This window comes from Borostomias antarcticus (assembly GCF_949987555.1).
Source record: "Borostomias antarcticus genome assembly, chromosome: 28".
NCBI lineage: Eukaryota > Metazoa > Chordata > Actinopteri > Stomiiformes > Stomiidae > Borostomias > Borostomias antarcticus.
Genome location: NC_140261.1, coordinates 1997010 through 2012846, shown reverse-complemented (window position 1 = coordinate 2012846; position 15837 = coordinate 1997010). Strand labels below are relative to the sequence as shown.

At 48.3% G+C, this 15837-nt stretch overlaps 1 protein-coding gene across 4 annotated transcripts in view; it reads left to right on the top strand.

Annotated features, from left to right (window-relative positions):
- The window catches only part of rapgef2b (Rap guanine nucleotide exchange factor 2b), a gene marked incomplete at its 3' end in the record, with an annotated part of 84330 nt that overhangs the window by 55314 nt on the left and 13179 nt on the right, over positions 1 to 15837 (top strand). For all 4 annotated transcript variants that reach the window (XM_084459507.1, XM_084459508.1, XM_084459506.1 and 1 more), the window contains exons 7-14: positions 3544 to 3675; positions 8145 to 8322; positions 10454 to 10590; positions 13365 to 13523; positions 13782 to 13934; positions 14824 to 14988; positions 15084 to 15191; positions 15297 to 15500. In XM_084459507.1, the coding sequence (XP_084315633.1) occupies positions 3544 to 3675; positions 8145 to 8322; positions 10454 to 10590; positions 13365 to 13523; positions 13782 to 13934; positions 14824 to 14988; positions 15084 to 15191; positions 15297 to 15500 (1236 nt within the window). The remainder of the gene's footprint in view (positions 1 to 3543; positions 3676 to 8144; positions 8323 to 10453; positions 10591 to 13364; positions 13524 to 13781; positions 13935 to 14823; positions 14989 to 15083; positions 15192 to 15296; positions 15501 to 15837) is intronic.

Genomic DNA, 15837 nt, shown 5'->3' with positions numbered 1-15837 from the left:
TATTGCACTTTTTGGGAGCAGCTGTTTGCATATTAATGGCAGTGTAGCCTATATAAACCAGAGTTGATAAGTGTGTGTGTGTTCACAGTAATAGCATTGAGAGTATGTCTCAGTAGTAATGATCACGGAAGCTTAGTGAGTGTGTGTTGATGAAATGGCGTCCATTTTGTCATGTGGTGTGACATGCCAGGTCATCTAACCCAAATGCTCATGGGATGAGTGAGCTATGGTTGATTGACTGACGGTCAGATGACCTAAATCGGAGGGAAGAGAGGATGAAGTCTTTATTATCCTCCCTAGTTCCCAGGAGCAAGCAGGGCGTGAGAGGGAGGGCCACGCTAGTGGGTGGAGGAAGTGAGACCAGAGGTTTTGCTATTGACATGAGGCTACTGACCGCTTGTGTTCGCCAAGCCACACCCAACCTGTCCTCACCTCACAGTGACGAGCAACTTGGCTGGAATGTTCAGCCCAAATAAATGATTTTGAAATGCAGGTAGCTCAAGCCTACCAATGAATTTGGTCCACTGGTCCAGAAATACTCTGGTGCCATGACATTTGATAAGGTGTTTCAATGAATTGTAGAAGGATATGTTTGTCACTAACACAATCCAGTGGCCAGTAGTAGCCTAATGTGTAGTCAGCCTGGGGAGCAGAGAGTGAAGAGAGACAGCCAGCACCAGCCTTGGGGGGCTATGGTCCATCTGGTTAACCATTTTGTCTTGTGCACCAGGGTGGATAATTAAACATGATGGCAATCTTTGATACTGTATAATGACATCACACTCCCCTTACCATTGTTAGTGTGTTGGGCTCTGGCTGGCTTTTCTTCTTTGGACACGCGCAGACACATTAAAACACAGCACACATGATCACTCCACCATGACAGGAAAGTAGAAGTAGAAGTCGAAGTGTCTCTCAAACATCTGTGACCATTTTACACATGCACCAGTAAAAGGTGAATAGTAGAGGTTCAGTTTACCATGCTAAGATGCACCGCCGTAGTTTTTATTCAAATGTCTGTGGAAGTGCTGCTCCTCTCACGTTGTCTTATCGTTGGCTTTAACACCTGACTGAATTAAGTCGTGTAATCAGATGCATTCGCCTTTCAGGTGAGAAACCTTGAATATTCATGATCCCGCCACGGCCAGGGGTAGAGTTTAAAGCTCCTCGGTCCTCTGAGCCCTGAGATACATGGATAAAACATTGCAAACTAAAATATTAATGATTATTATGTACAGTTGGCCTCTTGAACTAATCCTCTTTTGAACAGTTTCAAGTTTTTTCTTCACATGGATAGATATAATTGTGGTTGCTCACATGGCTGCTGCTGCTGTTGTTGTTGTGCTAGTCTACGGTTCGGCCCTCTTGAGATCGAGCACCATTTTGTAGCATTTCCTTCCATTAGCATCAGCGTTAATTCTGCTCAGGGACTTAGACGGGTGCATCACACAGTCATTTCCATGTAGGAAATTAGGTTGAATAATTTGAGATCTTGTAGTTCCACCATAGTAAACAGTTTGTGCTGAATCGCATCGGCTGCTGCGCTGCATGGCTCGTATGCTTGTGGGTGTATAACTGCAGACTGCCGCGTCAGTGTGTGTGTGTTGTGGTCGGTTCTGAGGTCATGTTCACCAGAGTAGCACACGTATGTCTAAACTGCTATGCCTCTCTGGCATGTTCACCTCTTAAGGAAATCACATTGCAAATAAGGACAGAAAATAGAGCTGCAAAGTTAGCTTTCAAACTCATTTGACAATGAAAATGGTTTTGGCTGCACTTCCATACATGTTCAGTAATTAGTGTTATCACAGCTTATACACGTCTAGATTAATTTAAGAAAAATAATCGTTTCGCGTCATGTAGATTAATATATATATTACTCTCACAGTCAACTTATGTTGTATTTAACTCTTAATTGGCCCAAGATAGCACAAGAGAGGCTCAATTTAATTAATGTTTTTTTTTCCTCCAGTTTGATTCTGAATTATTTGGATGGAGTAAAGCTTCCTGGAGATTTGACTTCATTAGTAATGGTGTTCTATCTCTGTGTAAGCATAGGATGGTGAGGTAGATTTCTCGTGTGTTCTATCCAGATGTCAGTGTAATCATGGTATAGAGATAGATTTCTATCCAGATGTCAGTGTAATCATGGTATAGAGATAGATTTCTATCCAGATGTCAGTGTAATCATGGTATCCAGATGTCAGTGTAATCATGGTATAGAGATAGATTTCTATCCAGATGTCAGTGTAATCATGGTATAGAGATATATTTCTATCCAGATGTCAGTGTAATCATGGTATAGAGATAGATTTCTATCCAGATGTCTGTGTAATCATGGTAAAGAGAGAGATTTCTATCCAGATGTCAGTGTAATCATGGTATAGAGATAGATTTATATCCACATGTCAGTGTAATCATGGTATAGAGATAGATTTCTATCCAGATGTCAGTGTAATCATAGGATATTAAGGTAGATAATGGTTCATGTGTGTGCTATGCACATGTCAGTGTAATCATAGGATAGTGAGGTAGATAAAGGTCACTGGTGTTCTATCCAGATGTCAGTGTGATCATAGGATAGTGAGGTAGATAAAGGTCAATGTGTGTTCTCTCCAGATGTCACCATACGATATGTATCACAATACATGGGTCACGATACAATACATATCATGATACATTGCAATACGATATGATACAATCCAATACATATTGCGATACTTGGACATAATTTACTAAAAATTAAAAAATACAGCTGAAAATTCCATCCCCCGCTCCCTGGAGTTGATCCTGAGTGTGGAGGAAATATAAGGACATTTTAAATCCATTTAAGACATGAATAATATATATGACAGAATTCTATCCTTAATGTTCTATATCTATATCTTTTCCCTGTCTTGTTCTGTCTATTTTCCTTGTGCAAAAAAACCCCAAAGTGTAACATGGAAAATCAATATAGCATCACAGAAAAAAAATATTGCGATGTATTTCTGTATGGATTTTATTGGACAGCCCTAATAGTGAGTTACATTTCTGCCTTTTCATTTGAATTTAGATGAGTGTACAGTAGACATGGACATTGAAACTCGGGGTGTGACGATGTTAGTGACGTTGAAATCACTCCCCTTCATGCAAACTAACAACCAACCAGCCTAAACAGGACTAGAGGCGCTAATTTGATTACAGTGTTTGACTTGGGCTAAACCCCTGTGTACACACACACACACACACACACACACACACACACACACACCATGTAGTCAAGTATGATCTAAATGCCCGACAGCCTGTGTGGGTGGGTGTGAACGGGTTGAGACTGGTGAAACTTACCATCTGTGTGTGTGTGTGTGTGTGTGTGTGTGTGTGTGTGTGTGTGTGTGTGTGTGTGTGTGTGTGTGTGTGTGTATGTGTGTGTATGTGTGTATACGTGGGTATATATGTGTATGTGTGTGTGTGCGTGCATGCGTGTGTGCCTGCTTGCGTACGTGTGTGTGTGTGCCTGCTTGCGTATGCGTGTGTGTGTGTGTGCGTGCGCGCGTGCAGCTTCCCGCAGACTTCAGCCGACTCCACCTCGCAGACGGCTTGCACCCGCAGGTGACCCACGTGTCCTCCAGCCACTCAGGATGTAGTATCACCAGCGACTCGGGGAGCAGCAGCCTATCAGACATTTACCAGGTAAGCATGCCCCGCCCACTAAACGTTGGCCCTTTCAAACCGCCGCAGAGCAGAACAGTTGCCCCCTCCTCCCCCCCCGCCTCAAACACCCCTCCATCTCGTGACTCCAGACGAGCCCCAAAGCAAATCGCACCTAATCCTCTTAGCCCACGCAGGCTTCCTATTGGCTCATCGTACTGTCACCTGCTGTGTGTGTGTTTGTGTGTGTGTGTGTGTGTGTGTCTACAATTTTGTACATGTATGAGTGTTTTAGTGTGTGTGTGTGTGTGTGTGTGTGTGTGTGTGTGTGTGTGGAGGGTGTGTGTGTGTGTGTGTGTGTACTGGGGGTAGGTTGAACAGACTCCACAGTGCCCAGTCCTTCATCCCAGTCTCAGGTCTCAGGCCATCTGCTACAGTAGGTCCTCATTAACTGGTCTATAGTGGAGTCTCTCTCTCTCTCTCTCTCTCTCTCTCTTTCTCTCTCCCTCTCTCTCTGTCTCTCTCTCTCCGACTCTCCCTCTCTCTGTCTTTCTCTCTCCCTCTCTCTGTCTTTCTCTCTCCCTCTCTCTCTCTCCCCTCTCTCTCTGTCTCTCTCTCCCCCTCACTCTCTCTGACTCTGTCTTTCTCTCTCTCTCTCTCTCTCTCTGTCTTTCTCTCTCCCTCTCTTTCTCTCTCCGACTCTCCCTCTCTGTCTCTCTCTGTCTTTCTCTCTCCCTCTCTATCTCCCTCTCTCTCTCCCCTCTCTCTCTGTCTCTCTCTCCCCCTCACTCTCTCTGACTCTGTCTCTCTCTCTCTCTCTCTCTCTCTCTCTCTCTCTGACTGTCTCTCTGACTCTCTCACTCTCCCCCTTCACATCTCTCCCAGCTCCCTCGGTCTCCTGCTCTGCCAGTTTCACCTCAGCCCTGACTGATGGCGCCGCCAGTGTGTTGACCTCACATCGCTCGGCCTGTCAGGCAAGAGAGGGCAGGCGAACAGATGAGGTCGGGTAGCAGTTCCTCTCAGGCGAAACCGTCTGGGTTTGGGTTTCCAGGTGTGAGCCCGAGAGTCGTTTGTCATCCGCATATTACCATAGCTCTGATTTCACTTCCTGTTTTTGGCAGTCGCGGTTGTAGAACAGCTTGTCGTTCTCACCTTTTTAAAGTCCTTTGCCAAGGGCCCTGCTACTTGTATGTGGTGATGTTAGAGACAGGGTCTGGCGATGTAATAACCGAACGACATTCCGAACAACTCTTGTGTTGCTCAACAGACAATAATACTCTGTTAGCAACGTCGGCGTCACTTGCGGAGCGTCTGATTTCTGGACGGATCTGCTTCTCCCTCGGCCCTCAGGCCGTGTCGTCTGGAGCTCCGTCGTCTGCTCTCGGCCAAGAACGAACGGCTACGGGTCCTCGCTGTCACTGGCAAAACATGGCAGACTGTTTTGTGCCTGAATAAATCATGAAATTGGTTCTTCAGAAGGCTTGAAAGCATTGATCCAAGAATAGCCCTGTTGAAATATTAACAGCGGCAGCCCCCCCCTCTCTCTCCCTCTTACACTCACCGCACATTTATGGATCCTGTGTGGGTAGACACACACACACACACCACGCACTCGCTGGCTGTGTGTATTCAGAGATAACATTTGCCATTTCTGATTAAATTTTAACAAGTTAGCAACTCCCTGTGGGTTGTCTTTAACATCTTCAAATCAAATGAGTGTGCTTGCAATCTCCGAAGGCCCGCGCATGTAAAACATCGCCATAATTCTATTGAACAGCAATTAATGGAGCAGTCCTCGTTCTGATTAATATGGGCGTCGCCTAGGTGGTCAATATGAAGAGGGCGGTTAAGTTAAATCAAATGGTTTAGTATTGTAGTACGTTTAGCTTGTTCAGCCCGTTCAGTGAGACAGATCCTCTATCTCAAGACTAGACTATCTAATTATTCCTCTTCAGAGGGTTGGAGAATAATCGGTGTTAATTTTTGTGAATAGAGCAGAGTTTCAGGGTCATGGCAGTGGCAACTTGCGTTCAAATCAAAGCGTGTTGAGGGAGAGGTTTTATTTAATTATGTTTGATTGATTGATTGATTGATTGAGAGGTTTTATTTTGATAGAGAGCCGTGTGGTCGTCTTGACTGCTGCTGAGTTCAGTTGAAGGTTCCAGTCACACAATTCTTGCGTCGTTCTGTTCTCACCTGCTGAGCCGTATCGGGCCGTACGACCATCTTTAACCGTCCACTCTTTCACCCTTCCGCACCTCCGAGACCCTCCCCCCCCGGGAGTGACCCCGCCCCCCCCCCCTCTCTCCTCCCCGCCCTAGGCCCCGCCCCGCGCGCCCCCGTGTCGCCCAAGTGGCCACTCAGACAGGGGCCTCTGAATCTTTAATGACGCGCTCGCGCACGTCACAGCGTTTAAGGAGGGCCGACATGCGTTTGCGAGAGACGGGGTCTCTCTCTCTCTCTCTCTCTCTCTCTCTCTCTCTCTCTCTCTCTGCTTTGAAAAATGAAAAGGCGACGACGGTCGGAGAGAGAGACAAAGATGCGTCTCGGTCTCTCAGGACTCTGCAGGCGGTTTGCGAAGGCGAGGATGGCGTCGCTCTCCGTTACGAGGCCGGAGCGCGGGCGCCGTGCCCAGGTAAGGCCCGGCTGGTTCCAGCCCCATCCCGCCCAGGCGGAGAGATTCACCGCGCTCCGTTTGCGTCCGCTTCAATACAGCTCAAGGAGCGGCTCGCGCCGCGAGCGAGAGGCGCGTAGTCTCGCCTTTCAGACGTATACATAGAACATGAAACGTGTCGATTGGCGCTAGCCGAGAGCGCTCTATTAATATCACGCGGCACGCGCGGTTGCGTTCGCATTACTTTCAGTCCTCGTCTTCCCTGCGTCTCCCACTCCTGTGGACAACCTTCCCATCCTTGCAGGCGTCCGGCCCGCTGGCCTCCGCCGCACGTGTACCACAGCACCTCTGCCTGCCGGGCCGTGGATCCTAACCACCTGCTCCACGACAGGCTCACTGAAACAGCGGAGCCTCCCCGGCGTCTCAAGTCCAGACACCCTTTTGCGCCGCACGGGATCTCCTGCAGCAACGCAGAGATCTTAACATCAGCGAGGCAGGATGGGCGGACCTCATCTGGCGTGCGGAGTGGGAGGAGAACACCTCCAGACTGTGATTACATCCCGGCCGCCGGTCCTTCCTCTACCGGGATGGACTTAGCCAGACCGGCGTGGGTGGGGCTTAACCGTCTCCGGACCGGCGTCAGACGCTTCCGCTCATCGATGCACAGATGGGGGGCAATGCGTAGACCACGTCATCCAGGACTGTCCGATATATCGGACACCCAACGGAATGCGTGGCTTGACGATCGTGGATGACAAAACGGTGACACGGCTCCTGGAGGTGGGACCCGGATATATAGCCCAGGTGACCCCCCTCACCCAGGCTCGGGGGGGTGAAAGGACAGCCCCTCGGCCCCGAGCCTGGGGGGAACGGACGTACCAACTCACCCAAACGATGAAGAAGTCCTCGTCTTCATCTTCCCCCCCCCCCCTTTTCTCATTTACTCACGCTTTCGAAGAAAATGTAAGGCTGCAAGCAGATAAGGCGGAGTTAGCTGGAGGTGTGTGTGCGTGTGTGTGCGTGTGTGTGTGCGTGTGTGTGTGTGTGTGTGTGAGTGATCCAGGGAGAACTGTAGAGTTAATCAGCTGGCTGCTACAGTATGCATAGGGAGGGTGTTGGTATTGCCTCTCACATCAGTCTTGGGGCAGATCTGATCAGAACACTGCCCTTCGTCTCGGTGGGATCCTGGCTTTGCTACTGACTGACATCCACACTGCCTTTTCAGAGAGGTCTTGTCTGTTTGGGGAGGGCCTATTTAACGCATGTTTTTTTTTTTTAGAACCACAGCCCTAAAGTGTTGCACCAGCCCTGACGGGCAGCAGCAGCCTCTCAGCTCAGTTGTATGCATGTGAGTCGTGTAAATGAAAAACCTTACTTGGTTTAGTTTAGATTTCAAAGAACACGCTGAGTGGTCGGTCAAGCTGGTTTTAATACAATAGTTTTATTCTGTTACGATTCTGTAGATTCGGACTCGAGCACAGGAAGTGAATCCGGGCTGAGTGAGTTCACTTGAGGACGAGGTCGATAGGTTATAATGTGAAAAAGGAAGTGACATAGTTTCAGGATGAAGAGGACAGGGAAGTGATGTCACACAGGAAGAATTTGTAGTTTTAACAGACTAATCTATGAGAACGAACTACAACGTTAGAACAACAGTCAAGTAGGAAAACAGAACACTTTGGTGAGACTTGAATTTCATTCCCAGTCGATCAGTTGAACCGACGAGTGTTGGTGACGGATCGGTCAACCTCCTCCTCGGACGCAGCTGACCTGATCTCCCGAGGTCGGACGGAGAAACCGGCCGTCTCCCAACGTTCTCCCTTTGTGGTTCCCCCCGGGCGCGTTCCACCGGCGTCCTACAGATGACCTAGAACCTCCTCTGGTCGGTGTGTTACAGGCCACGGAGAACGAGCCGGGAGACATGGACCTCAGCGGCCTGCCCGAGACCGCCGTGGACTCGGAGGAGGACGACGACGAGGAGGATATCGAGCGAGCGTCGGACCCCCTCATGAGTCGCGACATCGTGCGGGACTGCCTGGAGAAGGACCCCATGGACAGGACCGACGATGACATTGGTGAGTAGCTCTTGTCCGGAAGGTCGATGACCCTTGGTGTGGGTATCACTACCGATTCAAACCCCATCATACACAATCTCGCCCCTGGTCTATAAATGGTAAATGGTAAATTTATATAGCGCTTTTCCACCTTAGCGGCACTCAAAGCGCTTTACAATGGCCTCTCATTCACCCATTCACACACACTCACACACCAATGGCGGTAGCTGCCATGCAAGGTGCTAACCTGCTCATTGGGAGCAATTTGGGGTAAGGTGTCTTGCTCAAGGACACTTCGACATGTGGACAGTCGGAGCTGGGATTCGAACCGCTGACCCTTCGATCATTGAACGACCCGCTCTACCAACTGAGCTACAGCCGCCCATAAACAATTATTAACCTGCCAAATCTTTTTAATGTCTGTACAGCTACAATGTTCTTGTACAGTAAGTGTTTTGTTGGCAAGAGCTATATGGACACCAGTGAGAGTTACAAATTGGCTTTGTTCACAAAGAGGAAACGCCCCCCGAGCCCTATTGGAGATTCATTAGTGCTTAATGAAGAATTTATACCCCAGCCACACCCCCTCAGAGCCACACCCCCTCAGAGCCACACCCCATGAATGCGTCTCAACCCCGCCCCCTTTTTAAAGTCAGTTACACGTTCCTCAGCAAGCTTTTTGTGCCTCGGTCCTTCTGCTTCCTCTTCATCATTAGACCTCCGGTAATATTTCGTGCCCCATGAAGCCCGTGGTGCCGTAGCTATGATTCAGCGACGGTGATAACGACACCCGCGATGAAAAGATGACCTTGGATTTACACCGTCTCAAAGCTTGGCTGCAGACATGGTGGGAGGTGGATGGATAGAGTGAGAGGGAGTGGCCGTCACTCCTGTCCCCTCCCCCCACGCCCTCACTCAACGAGTCCCAGAACCCCCCCCTCCTCCCCTGTTACCGGCAGGGCTTTCTAGGTCACGCTGGCACACTGTCTTCCATCCTCTCTCCTCTCCCCTCCCCTCTCCTCTTCCCTCTTATCCACTCCTCCCCTCTCCTCTTCCCTCTTATCCACTCCTCTCCTCTCCTCTTCCCTCTCCTCTTCTCTTTCTTCTCCTCTCCTCTTCCCTCCTCCCCCACTCCTCTTCTCTCTCCTCTCCTCTTCCCTCTCTTCTCCTCTCTCCTCCTCTTCTCCCCTCTTCCCTCTCCCGTCCTCTCCTCTCCTCTTACCTCTCCTCTCGTCTTCCATCTCCTCTCCCTTTTCATCTTCTCTTCCCTCCTCTCCCCTCCCCTCCTCTTCCCTCTCCTCTCTTCTCTCCCCTCCTCTCATCTCCTCTCCTCTCCTCTCTCCTTCTCTCCCCTCCTCTCTCCTTCTCTCCTCTCCTCTCTCCTTCTCTCCTCTCCTCTCTCCTTCTTTCTCCCGTGTGCATTAAAGTTTCAGTGCCTCCGACACTGCGGTCACCTCGAGCACAGGTCACCCGGCACAGGCGGCCAGCCCTGCCCCCCCCCCCCAGACTGCTCCGGGCCGACCGGGCGGGGCCGCGCCCCCTCGACCAGAACAAACGCGCACAGACACTCATGAAACATGCATGCAGGGGACGCGGACGGGGACGGGGCCAAAACGCCACGATGAGGGGCCTCGAAGAGAAAAATCATTTGGACAGGTGCTGACGAAGCGTGCGCTGGGGGGTGTTGGATAGGGAAAGCCCCAAATAACCAGACGAGAACCCCGTTTGTGAGTCCGGCCGACGCGGAGCAGAATGGCCTTAAAAGCCGGCGTTTGTTTATCACTGACCGTTCTGATGTTGACGCACAAACGGTAACGCGAGGAGGAGTCAGCGCTCCGCTCTGATATACGCACGCAGGGTTTCTGTCAGAGAGTTTATTTGCCTTAGTGTACTCTAGATAATCACTTAGCTGCGAACATTCATCACTGTTATGGGTCTGAATTGAATGCACTTTCTCTTGCGCCTGCTTGGCCGAACAACAGAGCAAACGCAGAGGGATTGAAGGAGCGCCAAGTCCTCTGCATGTCCTCTCTCTCTCTCTCTCTCTCTCTCTCTCTCTCTCTCGCTCTCTCTCTCTCTCTCTCTCTCTCTCGCTCTGCCGTCAAGACTATCTCGTCTTCCTAACCCCTGTCCCCCCCCCCCCCCTTCCCAGAGCAATTACTGGAGTTCATGCATCAGCTGCCGGCGTTCGCCAACATGACCATGTCGGTGAGGAGGGAGCTGTGTGCCGTGATGGTCTTCGCCGTGGTGGAGCGCGCCGGCACCATCGTCCTCAACGACGGAGAAGAGGTGTGTGTGTGTGTGTGTGTGTGTGTGTGTTAATTCAGTTCATGGAGTGTCTGAGGGAATGTGTGTGTCTCTGGTCTAGGCTTGGTTCAACCGTTTTTTTTTTTAGTTTTTTTTCCTTCCCCCAGTTTGATCCTTTTTTTCTGCTCTATTAAACACGAGTGACTAGCGTCCCATCTCTCACCGTCTCAGGTTCAGCCCCCCCCCTCCCCCCCACTCCCTCCCCAGGAGGACCACCCACAGTAGAGATCCTGATCTGATAAGCTCTAGTCTGGACAGATCCTCGTTCCGAAATTAAGCCGTTTTGCTCCTTTTTCACTGCAATGCACCGGAAAAACGGGCAAAGCATCACTCTTAAAGTCGCACTGAAATGAAAAAAGCATTCTGTCCCATTTCGGTTCACATAATTGGTCATAGTGTTCACCTATTCAACGATGTATGCCCAAAAAAATACAAAATTCTACTTTTGTTGTAATCTTATATCAAAGTATTTCTTACTTCCTGGAAAACGGTAGGTGACGTGCAATGACGACAACAGGTACCTTAGATTTTAGGCCAATAATCTCACGACATCCACCCGTCAATCAACGCTATCCTTCTATCGGATCTGTCTAAAGTTCTTAAGACCCGTCCACTTGTCAATGTTCCAATCCAAGGCCAAGACTAAGAGTGTAAGGCCAGGTTACCGACATGGAAGTCCAGGCACTGGGAACGATCACCGAGCTGATCGTCATACAGCCACAAAACTAGCTCTGGCCTCACACTCTTAATGACACTGAAGGAGGTGATATTGATGATGTGATATTTCATTGCAGTGTAAGAGGGGGGGACATCAATCCAATATTATCCCAAAGTATAATTTTATAGCCTACCGGTGCTCATCAAAGCATTGATTGAGAGATGTTTTATGCAGCTGTATAATGGCGTTAAAGATATTGCCCATAAAAAGATACAATTCCCATCATCATCATCATCATCATCATCATATACCAATTTAATTCCCTGCCAAAACATAGCGATTAAACTAGGATTTCTCACTGATGCTTTCTGGATAGATTCAGCACTCGTCGTCATGAATCTGTCCTGAATCGGTCTTCAAACGCAGCCTCGATAATATACAAGCTAACGAACGGCCGTACAGGACGGCGTGCTAGACAGCACCTGGTTCATAGAATAGAATACAATAGAATAGAATACAATAGAATATACTTTATTGTCCCCTCAGGGAAATTTGTCTTGGACACGTTTGCTGCACAAATCAACTCTATACATAGAAACAGAGGAGGACAACACATCACATGTCTCACATACATATACTACACACAACACATCACATGTCTCACATACATATACTACACACATCACATCACATGTCTCACATACATATACTACACACAACACATCACATGTCTCACATACATATACTACACACAACACATCACATGTCTCACACACATATACTACACACAACACATCACATGTCTCACACACATATACTACACACAACACATCACATGTCTCACATACATATACTACACACATCACATCACATGTCTCACATACATATACTACACACAACACATGTCTCACATACATATACTACACACATCACATCACATGTCTCACATACATATACTACACACAACACATCACATGTCTCACATACATATACTACACACAACACGTCTCACATACATATACTACACACAACACATGTCTCACATACATATACTACACACAACACATCACATGTCTCACATACATATACTACACACAACACATCACATGTCTCACATACATATACTACACACAACACATCACATGTCTCACATACATATACTACACACAACACATCACATGTCTCACACACATATACTACACACAACACATCACATGTCTCACACACATATACTACACACATCACATCACATGTCTCACATACATATACTACACACAACACAACACATGTCTCACATACATATACTACACACAACACATGTCTCACATACATATACTACACACAACACATCACATGTCTCACATACATATACTACACACAACACATGTCTCACATACATATACTACACACAACACATCACATGTCTCACATACATATACTACACACAACACATCACATGTCTCACATACATATACTACACACAACACATGTCTCACATACATATACTACACACAACACATGTCTCACATACATATACTACACACAACACATCACATGTCTCACATACATATACTACACACAACACATCACATGTCTCACATACATATACTACACACAACACATCACATGTCTCACATACATATACTACACACAACACAACACATGTCTCACATACATATACTACACACAACACATGTCTCACATACATATACTACACACAACACATCACATGTCTCACATACATATACTACACACAACACATCACATGTCTCACATACATATACTACACACAACACATCACATGTCTCACATACATATACTACACACAACACATCACATGTCTCACACACATATACTACACACAACACATCACATGTCTCACATACATATACTACACACAACACATCACATGTCTCACATACATATACTACACACAACACATCACATGTCTCACATACATATACTACACACAACACATCACATGTCTCACATACATATACTACACACAACACATCACATGTCTCATATACTACACGAGGGTCTGTCTCTGACCGGTGTGGACATGTGGTTGGTGCCCCCCCCCCCCCCCCTCTTCCAGCTGGACTCGTGGTCAGTGATCCTGAACGGCTCGGTGGAGGTCACGTACCCCGAGGGCCGTCCGGAGATCCTCTGCATGGGGAACAGCTTCGGCGTGTCCCCCACCATGGAGAAGGAGTACATGAAGGGCGTGATGAAGACGAAGGTGGACGACTGCCAGGTACGGATGACTTCTCGAGACCCGACCACACTGACAGACGGCACGTTAGCTCTTCAGGAGGTTACGGGATGATTATTCAGTTGGTCGCTGAGGTAAATTCAGTTACGTTTCCGGATCTGAAAGTCGTTCTCGCGGGAGTAACGATGCGGCCCCGGCAGCCGGAAACGTCAGAAAAACCGACCGCAAAACCTTCGACCCTTCTTCTTCTCCACTCTTCATCTCTCTTTTCTTCTCGTTCCTTCACTTGCGTCTCTCCAGTTCGTGTGCATCGCCCAGCAGGACTACTGCTGCATCCTCAACCAGGTGGAGAAGAACATGCAGAAGGTGGAGGAGGAGGGGGAGATCGTCATGGTCAAGGAGCATCGTGAACTGGACCGCACCGGAACCAGGAAAGGTCACATTGTCATCAAGGTGAGATATCCTTGTCTGTTACACTATGTGCCTTAAAAAAAATTTGATTAGATCAATGATGAATTGGACATCTTTTCATCATTTAGAGTAGAAGAAGACGAGTAGAAACTGTTATGGCTGCGAAGGGGGGACCGACTCCATATGAATGCCTATGAATTGAGAATGGGAGGTCATAAAAGCTCCTGTAGGTGTAAAGTGTAATGCTTTTGTCCACATGGTGCATCTGGTCTATGTTACGCTGCGATAGGGATCCACAGGGATGTCTAATGAAATGACGCTGTAATGAAATGATGCTCTCAGCGAGCGTCTGTCCTACATCATATCCTGCATGATCACACAGTGAATCTGAACACCACTGTCCCTCTCCTAACCTCGTATGAGACTCTTTCCAAAGGATAAGTTATGGTAAATGGTTAATAGACTGCACTTATATAGCGCTTTTCCACCTTAACGGCACTCAAAGCGCTTTACAATGGCCTCTCATTCACCCATTCACACACATTCACACACCAATGGCGGTAGCTGCCATGCAAGGTGCTAACCTGCTCATTGGGAGCAATTTGGGGTTAGGTGTCTTGCTCAAGGACACTTCGACATGTGGACAGTCAGAGCTGGGATTCGAACCGCTGACCCTTCGATCACCGAACGACCCGCTCTACCAACTGAGCTACAGCCGCCTCGCCCAGGAGCTCGAAGCTGGCTGAAGCATAATGACAATAACATCAGAGTGGCTGGTTTTGATATCTTCACGATATCGGCACCTGGTACACATGCCAATTGTTAGCTTTCCGATAGCCGTCACTGTAGGCGAATAGCCATATCGCTGAATATAGTAGTTGCCATGTGGTGTCACATCCGTCATATGTCCTCGAACCCTCCGCCGGTCCAGGGCACGACGGAGCGCCTGACCATGCACCTGGTGGAGGAGCACTCGGTGGTGGACCCCACCTACATCGAGGACTTCCTGCTCACCTACAGGACCTTCCTGTCCAGCCCCATGGTCGTGGGCAAGAAGCTGCTCGAGTGGTTCCACGACCCAAGCCTCAGGGACAAGGTAGGGCACACACACACACACACACACGCACACACACACACACACACGCTATTTCTAACAAGCTAAACCTGCGATCTACTTGTATGTTCCCCCAGGTTACGCGGGTAGTCTTGCTGTGGGTGAACAATCACTTCAACGACTTCGAGGGCGACGTGGCGATGACTCACTTCCTCGAAGAGTTTGAGAACAATCTAGAAAGAGAGGTCAGTTTTGTAAGCATCTCTACATCTCTAAATCTCTATAAGCTTCCCACCTTTTCCTCGCCTTCCCCCAAATGCTCAAGTCTTTCCTCCCGCCCTCTTTTACAGAAAATGTGCGGCCATCTTAGACTGTTAAACATCGCCTGTGCTGCTAAAGCCAAACCACGGCTGGTGACGCTGACCAAGCCTTCGAGGGAGGCGCCGCTAGCCTTCGAGCTCCTGGGCGGGTCGGAGAAGGGCTTCCGGATCTTCATCGACAGCGTGGAGCCTGGGAGCAAGGCGGCCGAGGCCGGCCTCAAACGAGGAGATCAGGTACTGCACCCTCATCATCATCATCATCATCATCGTCATCATCTAATCCTCTACAATTCATTTGTGCATAAGAATCATGAATCTTAGATAAGATGACTCATTGTGGTCGGTAACTGTTGCATTCATAGATGTTCCATGTATTTCACTCTTGACTCAAAGGGTGATATGCTGTACTTATATGTTTATTCAGATGTGACTCGTAGAAATGCAGTTAGGAACTACTGTGTTATGTTTTCACGTCGCTGCCCAATTCTCTTAATCCTGACCCATCTTGGCTGTTTCCTGGTGAGACCTAAACCCTCCCACCACTCCCCCCCCAGCTGCTTCCCAGAGGAAG